Genomic DNA, 21,274 nt, shown 5'->3' with positions numbered 1-21,274 from the left:
ATATCTGTTGACAATGACCCTCGTGAGACTGCACATTTAATCCACATCAAAATCCACTTGCTCATTCTACTTCATAGTTCTGCATAACATAGGTGCAGCAGAAGGCTTGTTTCTTTCCTCATCTTGCGCAAACTCAAAAAGCACCCCACCAAAACAGTAGTCTTTTGCATGCATCAACCACTCTGTGTGAGGGAGACAGACAGAGACAGACAGACAGACAGACAGACAGACAGACAGACAGACAGACAGACAGACAGACAGACAGACAGACAGACAGACAGACAGACAGACAGACAGACAGACAGACAGACAGACAGACAGACAGACAGACGAGACAGAGAGAGAGAGAGAGAGAGAGAGAGAGAGAGAGAGAGAGAGAGAGAGAGAGAGAGAGAGAGAGAGAGAGAGAGAGTCGTGATGCACACGCTCTGACGCTGCACTTCATTGTATCCTCAGCGAGTGTATTAGTGTGTGTAGACGGTCCTGCTGGCTTGTAGCATCCTCGGAACTGCATCAGTGAATTTCGACTAGGCTCATTTCTTCCCAAGAAAACCTTGCCACAGGGGTCGACAGAAAAGTAAACGTTTGACTGATAGCGTCTCTGTCCGCACATAACCCACTCTGAAGAAGAGCGCAAAGCCCCATTAACTTCGCACTCTTTCAAGGTAAATATGTTTTCTTTATTGTGGATAATAGTCAAATGCATTAGGGAAACCCTTCCTCTATTCCATTATGATTTGTATAGATACGTCATTCATTGCTAGATACAACTGCATAGTATGCAGTATAATGTATTTAACAGTTAGGTTAGTTGTCTTTAAAAAAGTTGGAAATAAATAAAGACCTTTGCAGCATTAACATTGGGGAAGCATGCCCCATCTTCTGAAGATGCTAAATCATAATGGATCATCAGTACGACTACAAATCCTAATTTTGTCATTTAGGCTATAGAAAACAATTACGTCAGTTAGGGCACTTTGTGACCCAAACAAATAGCCTGATACTGTATGGGGAGGGAGTGGGTTAGCTTAGTCCACTGGTGGATATTTCAAAAACAAAAGTATCAGGAGTCCAACAAGAAAAAGGCTACATGTCAATAGTATCCAGTAAAAGGTGTGTGTGGTGTACTTTTCATTCATTTCTCAAATGCAATATATTACATTTTTAAATGCAGCTGTAATATGGCATTTTCCTCTCAGCTTTCCTCCACTGTGGTTCTGATGTGTTGAGGAGATGCTGCCCTGCGACTGGCAGGTCGGTATGCGCTTGCGCTTGCTGGGCTGCACGCAGGGAACCATTTGGCCGATGATAATAGTTTAGAGACAAAGCATGTGTGGTGAAATAACGATAGAAACAATCCAAAACAATGAAAACCGTTTTTTAAAATTGAGATATTTTTTTGTACAATGTGTTTATATCATATTATGTTGTTTAAACATCTGAAACGGATATATTTTCTTGAAGCCACGCTCTTGTTTGTGGTGGTGCTAAGAGGTCATGATTGCAAGACCTGCAGTGCATGTGACACATGTCATAGATAGTGATTTTATGTAGGCCTATAGTACAGCTACTAAGCATTTATTCATGTATATATGGCTATTGATATTGTCCTGGGTTTTAACTCAAGGTCATTCCCTATTGGAAAATTATGGAAAAGGGACATGCTGTTACATAATGTGCCTGGCCAATGTACAGAGAGAGGTCTGCTCGTTCATATACTGTAAGAGAATCAGCCAATGACTATTCTTTACTAATAGGCTGCCCCAGATCCTTAGAAACGTACTATATGCAATTCGGTACTGCCCCAGTGTACTGACAATAGGTTTTAATAAGTCAACATGCTTCTCTCTCTGCAGTGACCTGCAGATAGTGCAACTCTGCCACATGAGGTCTATCTGGGTCTTTTGTAATAACACGACTAAATCTACAGCAGTAGATTCAGTCAATGATTTCAGGGAATTATTTGATAAACTGGAACATGTCACGATGAAGTTAAAGCATTGGCTAATACGTTTGTTAGATTCCTTCCAGGTTGGAAAGTTCAGTTTGAAACGTATTTTCTCCTCCCTCCAGCGGCCGCCTCTAGCCTTTTGGTGGCCCTAAGCGAGGTTAGGTCAAATTTCAGGCAACACCGTAGGCTACACCTCTGTAAGCTCGGACTGACGGCAACGCCTTTTGGACTTCATTTTTTGGTGCAGTACAGACTGAACCTCGGTTTCCACATCCACTGACATTGGTATTTGGTCTGGTTCGGACCATCTCTGAACCAATCATATACAGTACCAGTCAAAAGTTTGGACACACCTACTCATTCAAGGGTTTTTCTTTATTTTTTTTGCTATTTTCTACATTGTAGAATAATAGTGAAGACATCAAAACTATTAAATAACATACAGTATATGGAATAATGACGGAACCAAAAAAGTGTATTTTAGATTTATACAGTATTTCAAAATATATTTTATATTCTTCAAAGTAGCAGCCCTTTGCCTTTAGGTGTTATTTCATAGTGTTGATGACTTCTACATTATTCTACAATGTAGAAAACAGTACAAATAAATAAAAAACCCTTCAATGAGTAGGTGTGTCCAAACCTTTGACTGTAACTGTATGTCATGTTTGGTTCAGATTTGGTGCGGTCCAGACAGGCTGTAACGGCGTTCCTCCTCCTCTTCATCCGAAGAGGAGGAGCATGGATTGAACCAAAATGCAGCGTTGGAATAAGACATAATGAATTTATTGAACAAGACAAAACGAACTATACTTGACAACTAAACAAAATAACAAACCGAATGTAGACAGACTTGGACCACGAACTTACATGAAACACGAAGAACGAACGAACAAGTACTTACTACAAACAAAACGACGAACGAACGAAACAGTCCCGTATGGTGCAAACATAGACACAGACACAGGAGACAACCACCCAGAAACAAACACTGTGAAACTACCTACCTTAATATGATTCTCAATCAGAGGAGATGAAAACCACCTGCCTCTAATTGAGAACCATATTAGGTACCCATTAACCAACATAGAAACAGAAAACATAGACTGCCCACCCAAACTCACGTCCTGACCAACAAACACATACAAAACTAACAGAAAACAGGTCAGGAACGTGACATAACCCCCCCCCTCAAGGTGCGTACTCCGAACGCACCACCAAAAGTCTAGGGGAGGGTCTGGGTGGGCATCTGACCACGGTGGTGGCTCAGGCTCAGGGCGAGGTCCCCACCCCACCATAGTCAATCCCAGCTTACGTCTCCCCCTTAGAATGACCACCCTCTTATTTCCCCCACCTAATTTAAGGGGCAACACCAAGATAAAGGACAGCTCCGGGACAAGGTAGCTCAGGACAGAGAGGTAGCTCAGTACAGAGAGATAGCTCAGGATAGAGAGGTAGCTCAGGATAGAGAGGTAGCTCAGGATAGAGGGGCAACTCCGGACTGAAGGGCAGCTCCGGACAGAGAGACAGCTCTGGACTGAGAGGCAGTTCTGGATGAATGACGGCTCCGGACGCTCATGGCAGGCTGACGGCTCTGGACGCTCATGGCAGGCTGACGGCTCTGGACGCTCATGGCAGGCTGACGGCTCTGGACGCTCATGGCAGGCTGACGGCTCTAGACGCTCATGGCTCGCTGACGGCTCTGGCTGCTCATGGCTCGCTGACGGCTCTGGCTGCTCATGGCTCACTAACGGCTCTGGCTGCTCATGGCTCACTAACGGCTCTGGCAGATCCTGTCTGGCTGGCGGCTCTGGCAGATCCTGTCTGGTTGGCGGCTCTGGCAGATCCTGTCTGGTTGGCGGCTCTGGCAGATCCTGTCTGGTTGGCGGCTCTGGCAGATCCTGTCTGGTTGGCGGCTCTGGCAGATCCTGTCTGGTTGGCGGCTCTGGCAGATCCTGTCTGGTTGGCTGCTCTGGCAGATCCTGTCTGGTTGGCGGCTCTGGCAGATCCTGACTGACGAACGGCTTTAGCGGCTCCTGACTGACGAACGGCTCTGACGGCTCGGGACAGACGGGCGGCTCTAATGGCTCGGGACAGACGGATGGCTCAGACGGCACTGGGCAGATGGATGGCTCAGATGGCGCTGGGGAGACGGATGGCTCAGATGGCGCTGGGGAGACGGATGGCTCAGATGGCGCTATGGAGACGGATGGCTCAGATGGCGCTGTGGAGACGGATGGCTCAGATGGCGCTATGGAGACGGATGGCTCAGATGGCGCTGGGGAGACGGATGGCTCAGATGGCGCTGGGGAGACGGATGGCTCTGGCCGGATAAGGCGCACTGTAGACCTGGTGCGTGGTGCCGGAACTGGAGGCACCGGGCTAAGGACACGCACTTTCAGGCTAGTGCGGGGAGCAGGGACAGGGCACACTGACCTCTCAAAGCTCACTATAGGCCTGGTGCGTGGTACCGGCACTGGTGGTACCGGGCTAAGGGCACGCACCTCAGGGCGAGTGCGGGGAGAAGGAACAGTGTGTACAGGATTCTGGAGACGCACAGGTGGCTTAGTGCGTGGTGCCGGAACTGGAGGCACTGGGCTGGAGACACGCACCATAGGAAGAGTGCGTGGAGGAGGAACAGGGCTCTGAAGACGCACTGGAAGCCTGGTGCGTGGTGTAGGCACTGGTGGTACTGGGCTGGGGCGGGGAGGTAGCGCCGGAAATACCGGACCGTGCAGGCGTACTGGCTCCCTTGAGCATTGAGCCTGCCCAACCTTACCTGGTTGAATGCTCCCCGTCGCCCGCCCAGTGCGGGGAGGTGGAATAACCCGCACCGGGCTATGTAGGCGAACCGGGGACACCATGCGTAAGGCTGGTGCCATGTAAGCCGGCCCGAGGAGACGCACTGGAGACCAGACGCGTTGAGCCGGCCTCATGACACCTGGCTCAATGCCCAATCTAGCCCTACCAGTGCGAGGAGGTGGAATAACCCGCACCGGGCTATGCACACGTACAGGAGACACCGTGCGCTCTACTGCGTAACACGGTGTCTGCCCGTACTCCCGCTCTCCACGGTAAGCCTGGGAAGTGGGCGCAGGTCTCCTACCTGCCCTTGGCCCACTACCTCTTAGCCCCCCCCAAGAAATTTTTGGGGTCTCTTCTCGGGCTTCCAGCCACTTCTCCTTGCTGCCTCCTCATACCACCGCTCTTGGGCTCTCGCTGCCTCCATCTCCTCACGAGCGCGGCGATATTCCCCAATGTGAGCCCAGTGTCCTTTTCCCTCCAATACTTCCTCCCAAGTCCATGAGTCCTGATTTCTTGGCCGCTGCTCAAACTTGCGCTGCTTGGTTCTGGATTGGTGGGTGGTTCTGTAGCTCTTCCTCCTCCTCGGACGAGGAGAGGAGAGAGGGATCAGAAGACCAATGTGCAGCGAGGTATGATGACATGAGTTTTAATAAAGTAAGACGAAACACAAACACTTTAACAGACTACAAAAACATGAACGACAAACGAAACAGTCCCGTGTGGTAACGAATACAGACACGCGATACAGGAGACAACCACCCACAAACAAACACTGTGAAACTACCTACCTTAATATGATTCTCAATCAGAGGAGATGAAAACCACCTGCCTCTAATTGAGAACCATATTAGGTACCCATTAACCAACATAGAAACAGAAAACATAGACTGCCCACCCAAACTCACGTCCTGACCAACAAACACATACAAAACTAACAGAAAACAGGTCAGGAACGTGACACAGGCCTTGATTTCAACGTCCACGGACATTGATTTTTGGTCCGATCCGGACCAAATTTGAACCAATCATAGACTTCTATGTTTGGTTCAGATTTTGTCCGGTCTGGACCAGCCTTGATTTGGTCCAAACATAGAGGTTTATAAATGACTTATTTTCAACTTTCATTCAGAACCAACTAGGACGGCAGAACAGCATGGGTCGGCCCTGCTGAGGAGGTGTTTTTGGTGTAACATATTATAGGCCTACTATGCTATGTACTATATGCTATTATTTGGTTCTGTTATGTAAAATACAAATTAATCATTATGTGTTCTTGCAAGACATTGATTCAGCTTTGATCTAACTTTACTAAACAAGCACCATTGTGAGAAGTGATAATCTTGTATTTGTAATAATGATAATAATAAGTGATGAGTATGACTATTAGGTGTAGGCAGCAGATCTTGATGAGGGTTATTTTAAGAAATTTGAGCGCACTTCGAATCGTGGTGCTGAAAGGACAGCACCCTAACCAAGTGATTTATGAACATCAAGGCAGACACACTGTGAATTTGGATCCTAGATCTCGTTGGAGTGATGATGAGGTTCATGCGGTGGATCAGTTTGTCTGCATACGCAATAAGCACCGGGGCAGGAGAGCGAGTTCAAGTGTGTGTACATGAGCCCCAAGTCCATCACAAAATGTTTTGAGGAAAGACGTTTTAGCAATCTCTGGTAGAGTTTTCTGTCTTTGGCTGCACACATGGATTGTACAATATTTGCAAATTTTTCTTTTTTAAATTTGTCATGCTCTGTCAAGTTTGTTGCTGATCATTGCTAGACAGCCATTTTTCAAGTCTTGCCATAGATCTTCAAGCGGATTTAAGTCAAAACTGTAACTAGGCCTCTCATGAACATTCAATGTCGTCTTGGTTAGCAACTCAAGTGTGTATATGGCCTTGTGTTTTAGGTTATTGTTCTGCTGAAAGGTGAATTTCTCTCCCAGTGTCTTTTGGAAAGCAGACTGAACCAGGTTTTCCTCTAGGATTTTGCCTGTGCTTAGCTCTATTCTGTTTTTTCTTATCCTAAAAAACTTCCTAGTCCTTGCCAATGACAAGCATACCCATAACATGCTTAAAAATATGTAGAATGGTACTCAGTGATGTGTTGTGTTGGATTTTCCACAAAGATAAGGATTTTTATTCAGAACTTAAGGTACATTTTTTTTCCATATTTTTTGCAGTATTACTTTGGCCTCATGGTGAAATCCCTGAGCAGTTTCTTTCCTCTCCGGCAACTGAGTTAGGAAGGCTATCTGTATCTTTGTAGTGACTGGGTGTATCAGCAGAGGCTCCCCAGAGGAGGAAGGGGAGGACCATCCTCCTCAGAGAATTTCATACAAATAAATAGTGAAAACTATTTAGATAAAACTATACTAAATATATTCACATTTCACCAAATAATTGATTAAAACACACTGTTATGCAATGAAGGTCTAAGGTAGCCTCAACAGCACTCTGTAGGGTGACACCATGGTAAAGCTGGAGGTCAGCTAGTTTCTGTCCTCCACTGGATACATTGACTTCAATACAAACCTAGGAGGCTCGTGGTTCTCACCCCCTTCCATAGACTTACACTGTAATTATGACAACTTCCGGAGGACGTCCTCCAACCTATCAAAGTGCTTGCAACATGAACTGACATGTTGTTCAAAGGAACAACTAATTAATCGAGTACTGAAAGCATAAGGTACAGCTAGCTAGCACTGCAGTGCATAAAATGTGGTGAGTAGTTGACTCAAAGAGAGAGAAAGACAATAGTTGAACAGTTTTGAACAAATACATTTTCTTAAAAAATGAAGGAGAAGCGAGAGAGAGCTAGCTATATAAAAAATAAAGATATTTTCACTTACTTAGCTAGCCAATGCCGCTAACTAGTTTAGCCTACTCAAACACCAAGCTCAAACAGAGAGGGATCTATGTTACACCCTAGATCAGCTAGATGCAGGCAAGCGTGTAAAAGGCGGTATTGAATGTGAATGAAATATGAATGACAGTCATTCAATATGTTGTAATAGAAACGGCAGTCAAATTCCACATGACCGTTTAGTCACGGTAATTAGGTTTGTCCAAGTTCTGATGCTGCTGATGGTCATTAGTAGCCTACCAAACTTGATAACTGCCTGGTACTCAGGGCTCTATTGTCCCTCTAATCACTCTGCCATCAATATAAATACAATCAAAAATCAAATCAAACACTTCATGAGAGCCCATGAGCTCATGTTGCACAACATTGCTATAGGCTATGCAATTGTGTAAGAAAACAGAGTGATGGCCTCTATTAAAAAGAGGAGGTTCTCATCAGCTTTCTATAGGCTAGGCCAACTATATTTATTTCTCAACTTTCCTAAGTTTAAGCACATTGCTTCTCTTTACAACAGGTGTATAGCCTCCCTGGCTAGCATGAAAAGGAACCACGGGAATAGCGTCCTCCATTCGCCATTTAAGTGCATAGATGACATGTATTTTCCCCCCTGCCCCTGTTTTGAGACAGGTGCATGATAATGGTCCATTCTAAATCCAAACAAATTTCACATGTAATATTTAGTATATGTAAAGACAAGATTAAATCAGGAATAGTCTGATGGGTGTGTCTGATCACTTGTGTATCACTTGTGAATGATATATTATCACTTCTGAATGATTCCCAGCTTAAGGAAAGAAACAGAGCAAGCTTTTTTTGCGACTTTTTCAAATTATAGTCGCACACCTAATGTAGCCTAGCCCATAGGCCTATATGTTTTGATAAGGTTTGTATCACAACTAAAGTGGCCAAATAACTTAACTTAATAACTTACAATTAAGCACATTAATCCACATTACAGCAGGTGTAGAGCCTAACTGGCATACATGTACAGCGCTTGAGTTTCAAATTTGTGGAATATAATTTTCAACATAACTGCACCTTTATAATAAAAGCAATACATGTATAATCACATTTGCAGTCACTTTTGAGAATGGTGTTTTCCTGCTAATTGAACATTCGCGCTTGTAGCCTACTGCCGTGTGCGCATTGCTGCGCTTATAATGTGAAGAAATAGCCTAATAGTTTATCAACATTTTAAGCTAAACGTTCTGATCTGTTGCGTCTGCCACATTACTTAAAAACATTTTTTTGATGCTAGTGGTTGGATTAATTTGGGATCTACCGCATCCCACAACTGTCCCAGACTATGTTTGGAATATTTATTTCTTGCAGAGTAGAATAGGTCAACATTTGTACTCTGGGGGATAGTACATTGACACAGGCTAGTGCTTTTGCTGTTCGTTAGACATACTCATCTTGTTGGCTGACGAAAAGTAAATGTGGACAGTTCTTCCAATATCTTCAATATGCACCTCGGAATTGGATAAGGACGCGCGCAGTTGTGTCCCGATGTGTCTGTCTTCACCTGTAGCCTGTGAGAATGACTGGATCAGGTGACCAAGTGCCATGTGAGTGAGAAGTGCTTTGGAGCATGTAGCTGAGAGAAGGGAACTATGATGATTATATTCAGCCCAAGGGCACAACGGCCAGGCCGCAAAAGGCATAGATTTTTTTATAGGGCCACACAAAGGGGATGCCGCTGGGAAATTCAAGGCATTATCAAGTGCTTGTCAAATTGTGAATGAGAGACTAATGAAGTGTGTACAGCCTGCTCAAAAAAACCAAACAGAGCTCATGCCTTTCATGCGACTTCAGAGCTCATTAGAGTCGCATCACTCAGCCTTAGAATGTATTAAAAATCAAAACATGAAGCCCAACGTTTGTATAACAACTGAAGTTACATAAATAACTCTAAATTAAGCAAATAGGAGTACTTGTTTCTTAACCGTTCAACACAGAATAGCCGCATTTGCTCACTCCCTCAAATCATTTGGAGAAAATATCCTTTCTATTTTATTCAGCTATTGCATTCTTCATACTATAAAATAATGCCACGGTATTCTAAGCAAACATTGTCTGCTAAATGAACTAGTGTATCCCACATTCATATGTTATGGTATAGCCAGATCAGGGCCTAAAATATGGACAACGCAGAGTATGCTATTCTGTTCTTCTGAAGTAGACTACATTTTCTTTATATCATGTTTCTTTAGACGTGTCTAAAAGAAATAATGGATTTATTGTGATGGTGTAGGCTATATTACATGAATTTATTAGACTTTTAAAGATGTAGATGTTCCAAAGGTCTGCATCAGTGGCTTGTAGGCTATGCGTGGAAGCCAGTAGATGCTAAATGTTAATTAACGGTCAATTACTGTGAGACCGGCAGTTATTTGCTTGACAATCACCGGCTGACAAAATGTCATGACCGCCACAACCCTAGCAATGCTCATCAAAAAAAGAATCGCCCTCCCTCATCTTAAACTTCACCGACCGCCACTGCCATGTATTCTCAAATTGAAAAGGGTGAGGGAGCGCCGCTCCCCCGTGCTACGGCAGCACTACATCCCTGCATGTCACATCTAGTCGCTCACTGTGAATAGCTGATGCTGATAATCTGAACTGAACTTGTACTTCAGAAATATGTACAGTTTCATCATCAGCGGATAGCCTAGTTCGCCGCCTACGGCTCTTGGCAACGGTGCTGTGTTTGAGAGCATTGCAAAGAATGTACCCATTATCAGACTTGCTGTGCTCGCAGGGTGTGAATGGAGGAGCTTTTAAAGTGTCACACCTCTCAGAGTGGATGGGTAGTAGCCCGGTAGTGGACGATGTATGCTCATCATTGCTCCAATGGGACAGATCGGTCTGGTGCTGCTGCTGCTGCTGCTGTTGTTTTGGGGTCTACTTCATTGGGGTCTCCCTTAAATTTGTGTCAGAACGTACTGCTTGCTTCGACAATACAGCCCCATCCATCCATCAGGGTGTGATTTGGGGTGGGTATTCTATGTTCTATTATTTGAATTTCTATGTTTTGGCCAGGTAGGGTTCTCAATCAGGGACAGCTGTCTATCGTTGTCTCTGATTGAGAACCATACTTAGGTAGCCCTTTTTCCCACCTGTCTAGGTGGTAAGTTAACTTTGTTTGTGGCACTTAGCCTTTAGCTTCACGGTTGTTTGGTATTGTTTATTGTTTTGTCGGCGTCATCGCCTAATAAAAGGGAATATGTACGCTCACCACGCTGCGCTTTGGTCAAGTTCTTTCAACGGCCGTGACAGAACTTCCCACCACCAAGGGACCAAGCAGCGTGGTAAGGGGGAGCAGCGCTATCTGGAGAAATGGACATGGGAGGAGATACTGGACGGTAAGGGACCCTGGAGGCAGACTGGGGAGTATCGCCGTCCACGGGAGGAACTGGAGGCAGCAAAAGCAGAGCGGCATCGTTACGAGGGAACACAGCTAGCAAGGAAGCCTGAGATTTGGGGAGGCACACGTGGAGTTTGGCTGAGCCAGGTTGGAGACCTGAGCCAACTCCCCGTGCTTACCGTGGCGAGCACCGTACTGGTCAGGCACCGTGTTATGCGGTGGAGCGCACGGTGTCTCCAGTACGCGTTCTCAGCCCTGTGCGCTACATTCCAGCTCCCCGCATCTGCCGGGCTAGGGTGTGCATCCAGCCAGGAGGGGTTGTGCCAGCCCTGCTCTCTAGACCTCCAGTGCGCCTCCTCGGCCCAGTATATCCTGCGCCGGCTCTGCACACTGTGTCTCCGGTACGTCTGCACAGCCCAGTGCGTCCTGTGCCAGCGCCCCGCATTTGCAGGGTGAGATAACCACCCAGCCAGGACGGGTTGTGCAGGCTCCAAGCTCGAGACCTCCAGTGCGCCTCCACGGCCCAGTGTATCCGGTGCCTCTGCCAAGGACAGGGCCTCCTGTATGTATCTCCAGCCTGGTGAGCCCTGTGGCAGCTCCACGTACCAGACTGCCCATACGTCTCCTCACTCCAGTGATGATCCATGGCACGAAGCCTCCAGTGATGATCCATGGCACGAAGCCTCCAGTGATGATCCATGGCAAGAAGCCTCCAGTGATGATCCATGGCAAGAAGCCTCCAGTGATGATCCATGGCACGAAGCCTCCTGTGAGGAGTAATGGCACGAAGCCTCCAGCGATGGTCCCCAGTCCGGAGCCTCCAGCGAGGGTCTCCAGTCCGGAGCCCCCAGCGACGGTACCCAGTCCGGGGCCCCCAGCGACGGTGCCCAGTCCGGGGCCCGCAACGAGGGTGCCCAGTCCGGGGCCCGCAACGAGGGTGCCCAGTCCAGGGCCCACTACGAGGGTCCTCAGTCCGGGGTCGGCGACAAGGGTCCCCGCACCAGAGGTGCCACCAAAGTGGGGTGAGCCAGTGGTGGAGCGGGGTCTGCGTCCCGCACCTGAGCCGCCACTGCGGATAGATGCCCACCCAGACCCTCCCCTATAGGTTCATGTTTTGTGGCCGGAGTCCGCACCTTTGGGGGGGGGGGGGGGGTACTGTCACGCCCTGACCTTAGAGATCCTTTTTATGTCTCTATTTGGTTTGGTCAGGGTGTGATTTGGGGTGGGTATTCTATGTTCTATTATTTGAATTTCTATGTTTTGGCCAGGTAGGGTTCTCAATCAGGGACAGCTGTCTATCGTTGTCTCTGATTGAGAACCATACTTAGGTAGCCTTTTTTCCCACCTGTCTAGGTGGTAAGCTAACTTTGTTTGTGGCACTTAGCCTTTAGCTTCACGGTTGTTTGGTATTGTTTATTGTTTTGTCGGCGTCATCACCTAATAAAAGGGAATATGTACGCTCACCACGCTGCGCTTTGGTCAAGTTCTTTCAACGGCCGTGACAGTAGCATCATACCCAAGAAGATGCTTTAATCGTTTCCAAAGGTGCTTCTACAAAGTACTGAGTAAAGAGTCTGAATACTTATGTAAATGTGATATTTCATTTGTTTTTTAAATTTTAATTTAGCACAAATTTCTACAAACATGCTTTGCTTTGTCATTATGGGGTATTGTGTGTAGATTTATGAGATTTTCAAATTTTTTCGAATAAAGCTTTAGCGTAACAAAATGTGGAAAAAGTGAAGGGGACTGAGTACTTTCCGAAGGCACTGTACATCAACAGCTGTCTCATTCTGAGATATCAAGAAACACTCTGTGTCAAGAAGGAGACTTTGTTGGCTCATGCTGCTACCTCAGTACAATGAAAGGATTTGAGACTTGACATCAGGGTTGTTTTGCCCTAGCCTGCAGTGCGAGCTAAGGCGCAGATGATGGTGAGTGTACAGTACACTCTGTCTCAGGGGAATAGGCCATTCTAAACTGTGGTAATCACTAAGGACAGAGAGCATCTATCCACTTCACTCCATAGATCAGAGAGGCTTACATCCAGTTAATTTATCAGGCAATCTGAGGCCTTGCCTTGCTCTAGGTTAGGTATTCTATTGGTGATGTCTTGCCATTGTTATTCAGTTCTGTTCTGTGGCTAGCTCACAATCCCTATTAATTGTTTTTTGGCACGCCAATTTGATTGTGAGTCCCACTTGTCATGCATTCGGTTTCACCTCTAAGCCATGAAATGAAATAATGATTTTTTTTAGTTCTGAATTCCTTGTGTTATTAGTATTCGGTTGGTGTTGGATGAATAATCACTTTTTATGTGGTTGTTTAACCCCTCAGCAGAGGCAATGTTAAAATACTGCATGTAATCAAATCATAATTTGCAATTTGTTATCTTCTAGAGAATACTCTTTGTCATATCTGTGATAATTCAATCAGAAATAATATAATTTATCCTTTAAAGTGCTGCTCTTTGTTTGCTACAGGAGGAAATTAATTAATTGATATGGCCTTTCCGATGGTATCCTATAATTTCTCATTGTTTTATGCAATTGCGACATTGAGTACTTTCCCCATTTTCCATTAATCTAGCGCGCTAAGAATTACACAACCATTACACAACAATAACATCTGGGCACTTCCACGCTAACAGAGTGATGCTGAGCAGGGTTGGGCTTATGTTCAAATTGAAGGCAGTCAATTCAGGAAGTAAACAAAAATTTCACTACAATAATCGAAAAAATGACATTTATTTTCAATGACTTTTCCATAAACTGAAAAGTAGAAGCTATTTATTTCAAAAGTTAAAGATTTCAGAATTATCAATTCAAATTACTTTCCTGAATTGATTGCCTTCAATTCTAATTGAGCCCAACCCTGATGCTGAGACTCAGATGTTTTACTTTAAAATGTATTTGCTAATTATGCTAAGTACATGGTGCTTAATTAACTAATCTGGCTGAATTAGAATCAGTGTGATGCGCTGTGTGTGTGTGTGTGTGTCAGGCAGTGTGAGCTGGGCTGATACAGAGACTGAGGTGCAAACAGCTGCAGGCTGTGGAGATAGGGCTAAGGCTAAGCAGCGTGGGCCGATGGGGAAATTAGACACAGCAAAAATATGAACCAAGTCACAAATATGGCATCACATTAAAACGAGCGACTCGGGTTCACTCAGCCTGATAATCTCAAGGGATTGCTGTTGGATACAGACTAATTTGCTCCAATCTCCAGTGGTCTGACCTGGTGCATGTGTGTTGTTGAGTGATTTTAGGTACTTAGGCAGAGCAGAAGTGATGGATTGCATTGTTGTTTGCAATGTAGTAGCCAGCTACGGGGAGGTAGGCTACTCCCTAGTGTATGCAGGCCTAAACTCTACCAATGTATCAAACCTGTTGGGTTAAAAATAAGACAATCATCGAAGCTATCCAAGAATATGCTTTGGTCCATTGATCATCTGTGTTTTATTGTCCCTGGTGCAGCTAAATATAGACGTGGTATATAAATACACACATAGTGTTCAACATTATTACGTTGCCCTAAATATCACATAATGTATTGGACTGGGGTGATATTTTAGTTTCACAGGTGTTGTGGACACATTACAGCCATTTTAGCCACAGAGGTGTGGAGTAGGTGTGTAAAATATAATTTGCCGCTCTAGAATATTCTCCCTCGTTCAAAGCAGGCCTGATTGATAACACTGCTGATTTCTGTCATTGTTTGTCCAGACTGTCCCAGGTATTTAACCTGGTCTGGTAGAAACGCAACGGAAAGAAAAATATGTGGAATTCATTCTTTGCAGACTTTCCAAAATAGTTCAGCGTCATTCTTTCCATCCAGACATTCGAAAAGAACACCGTGACCGTCCCATACTTTTCCCCCCGCTGACATTCTAAAATAATTATTCTGACATTTTTTTCCAGACAAAATGGGAGCGAAAAACAGCAAGCTGACCCCAGAGGTGATGGAGGATCTGGTGAAGAGCACGGAATTTAATGAGCACGAGCTGAAACAGTGGTACAAAGGCTTCCTGAAAGACTGCCCCAGTGGACGACTCAATCTAGACGAGTTCCAACAACTCTACGTGAAGGTAGCTACAGAACGCTGTCACTCTGCCCTCATCTGACTGCACACTATTACCTATAAAGTGCACAACTTTTCACGAGATCCCATCAGGCTCTGGTCAAAGGTAGTGCACTATATAGGGCATAAGGGTGCCATTTGGGGTGCACCCTAACACTGTCACTTTGCCAACATCTGCATAGACACAGACACTTTTATCAGCAATGTATCTATATGGTAGAGTAGAGTAGAGGAGTGGAGAAGAGAAGCACAGTGCTACATGGCTTCAATTTCCTCACTAGTCCAAGTTTTCTAAAACCATACAACTCAATACTCTACAGACATTTTAAGAACTAGCGGAAATGCAAAGGTTTTGGTGGTTTGTAAGGATAACAGAAGCGTATGTCATCGCAGTGGCAGAGCAATCGAACCAACATGATACTATGGCAAGCTCAATGAAAGTACTGTAATGAGTAACGGGAACATTACAGAACGCGATATCATACTCCTCTCCTATTCCCTCAGCTGTATCTGTTATGTTATTCGTTCCCTCTTGTATCTGGGCAGGAAACGGAGCACTTTGATTGAAATCTCCTTTAATATTATTACTCAGGGAAAAGTCTTCAAAAAAGGAAATTAATTAAATTAGAACCCATGAATTATAAATGTTTTAGTTCTAAATACATTAGATAGCTAACATTTCATTAAAACTATGTTCAATCTTTATAATCTTCTATTTAATGAATCGAAATAAGAACATTAAGGTCTTGTACCCTTAGACCACTTTGTATCCTATGCTGTATGAATATTGACCATATGTACAGTGTCATGGGTAGATTTATGATTAGTGGATATATAGCCACTTACATCATTACCTTGGTCAGTCCTCTCAGGAAATGCCACGTAATGAAAGACCATTACATTAGCCATGTTACAGAGTTCTAATGGCACGGCTCGAAATACCAACGCTGCTCTAGATTGTTTCCGGAATGGCACCCAATTCCCTAGATAGGGCTCTGGTTAAAAGTAGTGCACTATGGGTCCAGGTCAAAAGTAATGCACTATAAAGGAAATAGGGATGCACCCATAGTCTGCTTTAGTGGAGGCTTGAGAACACGCTACTATACATAAACACACATTCAAATATACAGTTGAATTCGGAAGTTTACATACACCTTAGCCAAATACATTTAAACTCAGTTTTTCACAATTCCTGACATTTAATCCTTGTTCAAATTCCCTGTCTTAGGTCAGTTAGGATCTCCACTTTATTTTAAGAATGTGAAATGTCAGAATAATAGTAGAGAGAATGATTTATTTCAGCTTTTATTTCTTTCATCACATTCCCAGTGGGTCAGAAGTTTACATACACTCAATTAGTATTTGGTAGCATTGCCTTTACATTGTTTAACATTTCGGGTAGCCTTCCACAAGCTTCCCACAATAAGTTGGGTGAATTTTGGCCCATTCCTCCTGACAAAACTGGTGTAACTGAGTCGGGTTTGTAGGCCTCCTTGCTCCCACACGCTTTTTCAGTTCTGCCCACAAATTTTCTATAGGATAGAAGTCAGGGCTTTGTGATGACCACTCCAATACCTTGACTTTGTTGTCCTTAAGCCATTTTTCCACAATTTTGGAAGTATGCTTGTGTTCATTGTCCATTTGGAAGACCAATTTGCGACCAAGCTTTAACTTCCTGACTGATATCTTGAGATGTTACTTCAATATATCCACATAATTTTCCTGCCTCATGATGCCATCTATTTTGTGAAGTGCACCAGTCCCTCCTGCAGCAAAGCACCCCCACAACATGATGCTGCCACCCCCGTGATTCACGGTTGGGATGGTGTTCTTCAGCTTGCAAGCGTCCCCTGTTTCATCCAAACATAACAATGGTCATTATGGCCAAAAAGTTATATTTTTGTTTTATCAGACCAAAGGATATTTCTCCAAAAAGTACAATCTTTGTCCCCATGTGCAGTTGCAAACCGTAGTCTGGCTTTTTTATGGCGCAGTAGCTTCTTCCTTGCTGAGCGGCCTTTCAGGATATGTCGATATAGGACTCGTATTACTGTGGATATAGATACTTTTGTACCTGTTTCCTCCAGCATCTTCACAAGGTCGTTTGTGGTTGTTCTGGGATTGATTTGCACTTTTCGCACCAAAGTACGTTCATCTCTAGGAGACAGAACACGTCTCCTTCCTGAGCGGTATGACGGCTGCATGGTCCCATGGTGTTTATACTTGCTATTGTTTGTACAGATGAACGTGATACCTTCAGGCGTTTGGAAATTGCTCCCAAGTATGAACCAGACTTGTGGAGATCTACAATTTATTTTCTGAGTTCTTGGCTGATTTCTTTTGATTTTCCCATGATGTCAAGCAAAGAGGCACTGAGTTTGGGGGTAGGCCTGAAAATACATCCACAAGCACACCTCCAATTCTCAAATGATGTCAATTAGCCTATCAGAAGCTTCTAAAGCCATGACATAATTTTCTGGAATTTTTCAATCTATTTAAAGGCACAGTCAACTTCGTGTATGTAAACTTCTGACCCACTTGAATTGTGATACAGTGAATTATACGTGAAATAATCGGTCTGTAAACAATTGTTGGAAAAATGACTTGTGTCATGCACAAAGTAGATGTCCTAACCGACTTGCCGAAACTATAGTTTGTTAACAAGAAATTTGTGGAGTGGTTGAAAAACAAGTCAGAATGACTCCAACCTAAGTGGATGTAAACTTCCGACTACATGTACACCCTCTCGGCCCCAATTGGGGTTCTGTGTGACTGGCTGAGAGGGTTTTGTACTCCGACACTTTGGAGAACATTTTACTGTAATACACAGTCAATGCATTGAGTGCACTGTGGGTGAACATTATGTACCATACAGACTACAGAGTGGCGTTCCACAGAGGTTTTAAAGGCTGATGGCTGCTGACATGTTAACCTTTTATTGTGGCATTCTATTTGGTTTCCAGGCAACAGGATATCAGTGATAAGGTTTTAATTTCAATCCAAAGGCTCAGATAGTGAGAAAATGGATGATGGTCACATCAGCTGGACAGACTGTTCCTGTTAAAAGGAACGGTGTGTTTGTGCAAATGCGTGGGAGTGCTCACGTGTGTGTGTGTGTTTGAAGGTATCATACACTCCCCTACGTATATATTTTGACAGATAAGCAAAAACATTTAATTTGGCTCTACACTCTTCCATTTTGGATTTTAGATCGAATGTTTTATATGAGGAGAAAGTAAAATGTCACCTTTTGCATACATACAGTGTTTTCAGAAAGTATTCAGACCCCTTGACTTTTTCCATATTTTGTTAGGTTACAGCCTTTTTCTAAAATTAATTTAATAGTTTTTTTCCTTCATCAATCTACACACAATACCCCATAATGACAAAGCAAAAACTGTTTTCTAGAAATGTTTGCTAAATTATAAAAATAAAGAAATGAAATAAAACATTTACATAAGTATGCAGACCCTTTACTCAGTACTTTTTTGAAGCACCTTTGGCAGCGAGTACAGTCTCGGGTCCTCTTGGGTATGACACTACAAGTTTGGCACATCTGTATTTGGGGAGTTTCTCCCATTCTTTGCTGCAGATCTCTCAGGCTCTGTCAGCTTGGATGGGGAGCGTTGCTGCACAGCTATTTTCAGGTTTCTCCAGAGATGTTCGATTGGGTTCAAGTCCGGGCTGAGCCCCTCTTGAGCGCTCTGGAGCAGGTTTGCATCAAGGATCTCTCTGTGCTTTGCTCTGTTCATCTTTGCTTTGATCCTGACTAGTCTCCCAGTACCTGCTTCTGAAAAACATCCCCACAGCATGATGTTGCCACCACCATGCTTCACCGTAAGGATGGTGCCAGGTTTCCTCCAGACGTGACGCTTGGCATTCAGGCCAAAGTGTTCAATCTTGGTTTCATCAGACCAGCAAATCTTGTTTCCCATGGTCTGAGAGTCTTTAGGTGCCTTTTGGCAAACTCATAGCAGGCTGTCATGTGCCTTTTACTGAGGAGGGGCTTCCGTCTGTCCACTCTACCATAAAGGCCTGATTGATGGAGTGCTGCAGAGATGGTTGTCCTTCTGGAAGGTTCTCCCATCTCCACAGAGGAACTCTGGAGCTCTGTCAGAGTGACCACAGGGTTCTTGGTCACCTCTCTGACCAAGGCCCTTCTCCCCCGATTGCACAGTTTGGCTGGGTGGCCAGCTTTAGGAAGAATCTTGGTGGTTCCAAATTTAAGATGGATGGAGGCCAATGTGTTCTTCAATGCTGCAGAAATGTTTTTGTGCCCCCGATATGTGCCTCAACACAATCCTGTCTCGGAGCTCTACAGACAATTGCTTTGACCTCATGGCTTGGTATTTGTTCTGACATGCACTGTCAACTGTGGGACCTTATATAGACAGGTGTGTGCCTTTCCAATCATGTCCAATCAATTGAATTTACCACAGGTGGACTCCAATCAAGTTGTAGAAACGTGTCAAGGATGATCAATGGAAACAGGATGCACCTGAGTTCAATTTCGAGTCTCATAGCAAAGGGTCTGAATACTTTTTGTTTTGAATAAATTTGCAAAATTTTCTAAAATTCGGTTTTTGCTTTGTCATGATGGGGTATTCTGTGTGGATTGCTGAGGAAATTACATTAGATTTTGTCAAAAGTTTATTATTTGGTCCCATATTCCTAGCACACAATGACTACATCTAGCTTGTGACGCAACACACTTGTTGGATGCATTTGTGTTTCGTTTTGGTTGTGTTTCGATTATGTTGTGCCCAATAGAAATGAATGGAAAATAATGTATTGTGTCATTTTGGAGTCACTTTTATTATAATGAATAATATAAATATGTTTTTGAACACTTCTACATGAATGTTACAGATGCACAAAGATCATGCCCCCAAAACATTCTAACCTCTCACCATTACCAATAACAAGGGAGGTATTAGCATTTTTTGGTTGGTATGATCTTCGTTCGTCTGTAACTGATTATGCATAATTATTATCATATGATACGAAAATAGCGGTCTTTGGCCACTCACAACAGCGGTGGGTTTGGCGTTCGAAGGAACAATGCATATGTAGAAAACATCTCATCCCTACTGTAAGATATGGTGTTGGTTCTTTGATGTTATCTGGCTATTCTTCTTCCATTGGTCCTGAAGCCCTTGTTAAGGTCAACAGTTTCATGAACAGCATAAGGCCATTTTAGTCAAAAATATGCTTGCCTCTGCCAGGGGGCTAAAACTTGGCTGCAAGTGAATTTTCCAGCAAGACAATAGCCCCAATCACACATCAAAATCCTCAAAGAAATGGTTAATTGACCTCAAAATCAAAATTTTGCAATGGCCACCTCAGTCTCCGGACGTGAACCTCATTGAAAACCCGTGGTTTGAATTGAAGAGGGCAGTCCAGAAGCACAGACAAAGGATATCAAGGATCAGGAAATATTTTGTATGGAGGAGCCCACTGGGCACAGACTGGTTGAATCAACGTTGAACCAACGTGGAATAGACGTTGAATTGATGTCTGTGCCCAGTGGGAACGGTATAAGATCCCTCCCATGTGTTATATGATCTCATAAAACGTTTTAGAAAAAGGTTCAGTGCCGTTATCCTCACAAGGGGAGGGGGCTGGAGTACTGAAAACAGGGGATCCAATAGTAAAGAATTAACTTGTAAAACAACATCTCTTTCTCTGAGCAATTGTATTAGTATAAAATAATATTTAAAAAATAAACATTTTGAGCATACAATATACCACAGTATTTGTGTTATTTATTTTATACAGTCTTTTTTGCTCATCTTCATCAAGGAATCCAATAATTTTGGACCGCACTGTAGGTATGAAAATAACCTAAAATAAAGAGGTGACATTCTGTTCTGCCGCCTCATGAAATGCTGACGTATAGAGCCAGATGTACACATTTTAGCAGCACCGTCCATCTAAATATGCAGGGGAGTGTATGTTCAGTGATCGTGAGAGAGGGGGGGATGAGAGAACAGTCGGCCATGACATAATGCTTTTGAATGGTTCACAAACCATCCACCTGAGACAACTGTCCAGGTGCCATTTCTGTCACCGTGCTAAATACTGAAGTCTCTCGACTTCTATTGTCAACTCTCTAGAGTCCCAGTGTGCTCCAATAGGCTACGTTAAAACTACATTCAATCTTTCTTTTCAATCACTCCTTTTTCATTTCAACTGTATTTGTAGTG

At 44.0% G+C, this 21,274-nt stretch overlaps 1 protein-coding gene across 1 annotated transcript in view; it reads left to right on the top strand.

The window, feature by feature from the left end:
• The first annotated feature begins 319 nt into the window (after positions 1-319).
• vsnl1a (visinin-like 1a) overlaps positions 320-21,274 on the top strand; it is a 63,212-nt gene continuing 42,257 nt past the window's right edge. The window contains exons 1-2 of the mRNA XM_071370662.1: positions 320-665; positions 14,909-15,075. Of these exons, the coding sequence (XP_071226763.1) occupies positions 14,914-15,075 (162 nt within the window). The 5' untranslated portion in view covers positions 320-665; positions 14,909-14,913. The remainder of the gene's footprint in view (positions 666-14,908; positions 15,076-21,274) is intronic.

This window comes from Salvelinus alpinus, chromosome 27 (genome assembly GCF_045679555.1).
Source record: "Salvelinus alpinus chromosome 27, SLU_Salpinus.1, whole genome shotgun sequence".
Classification (NCBI taxonomy): Eukaryota; Metazoa; Chordata; class Actinopteri; order Salmoniformes; family Salmonidae; genus Salvelinus; species Salvelinus alpinus.
Note: the sequence above shows the minus strand (reverse complement) of the source record. Positions and strands in the feature narration are given on the sequence as shown.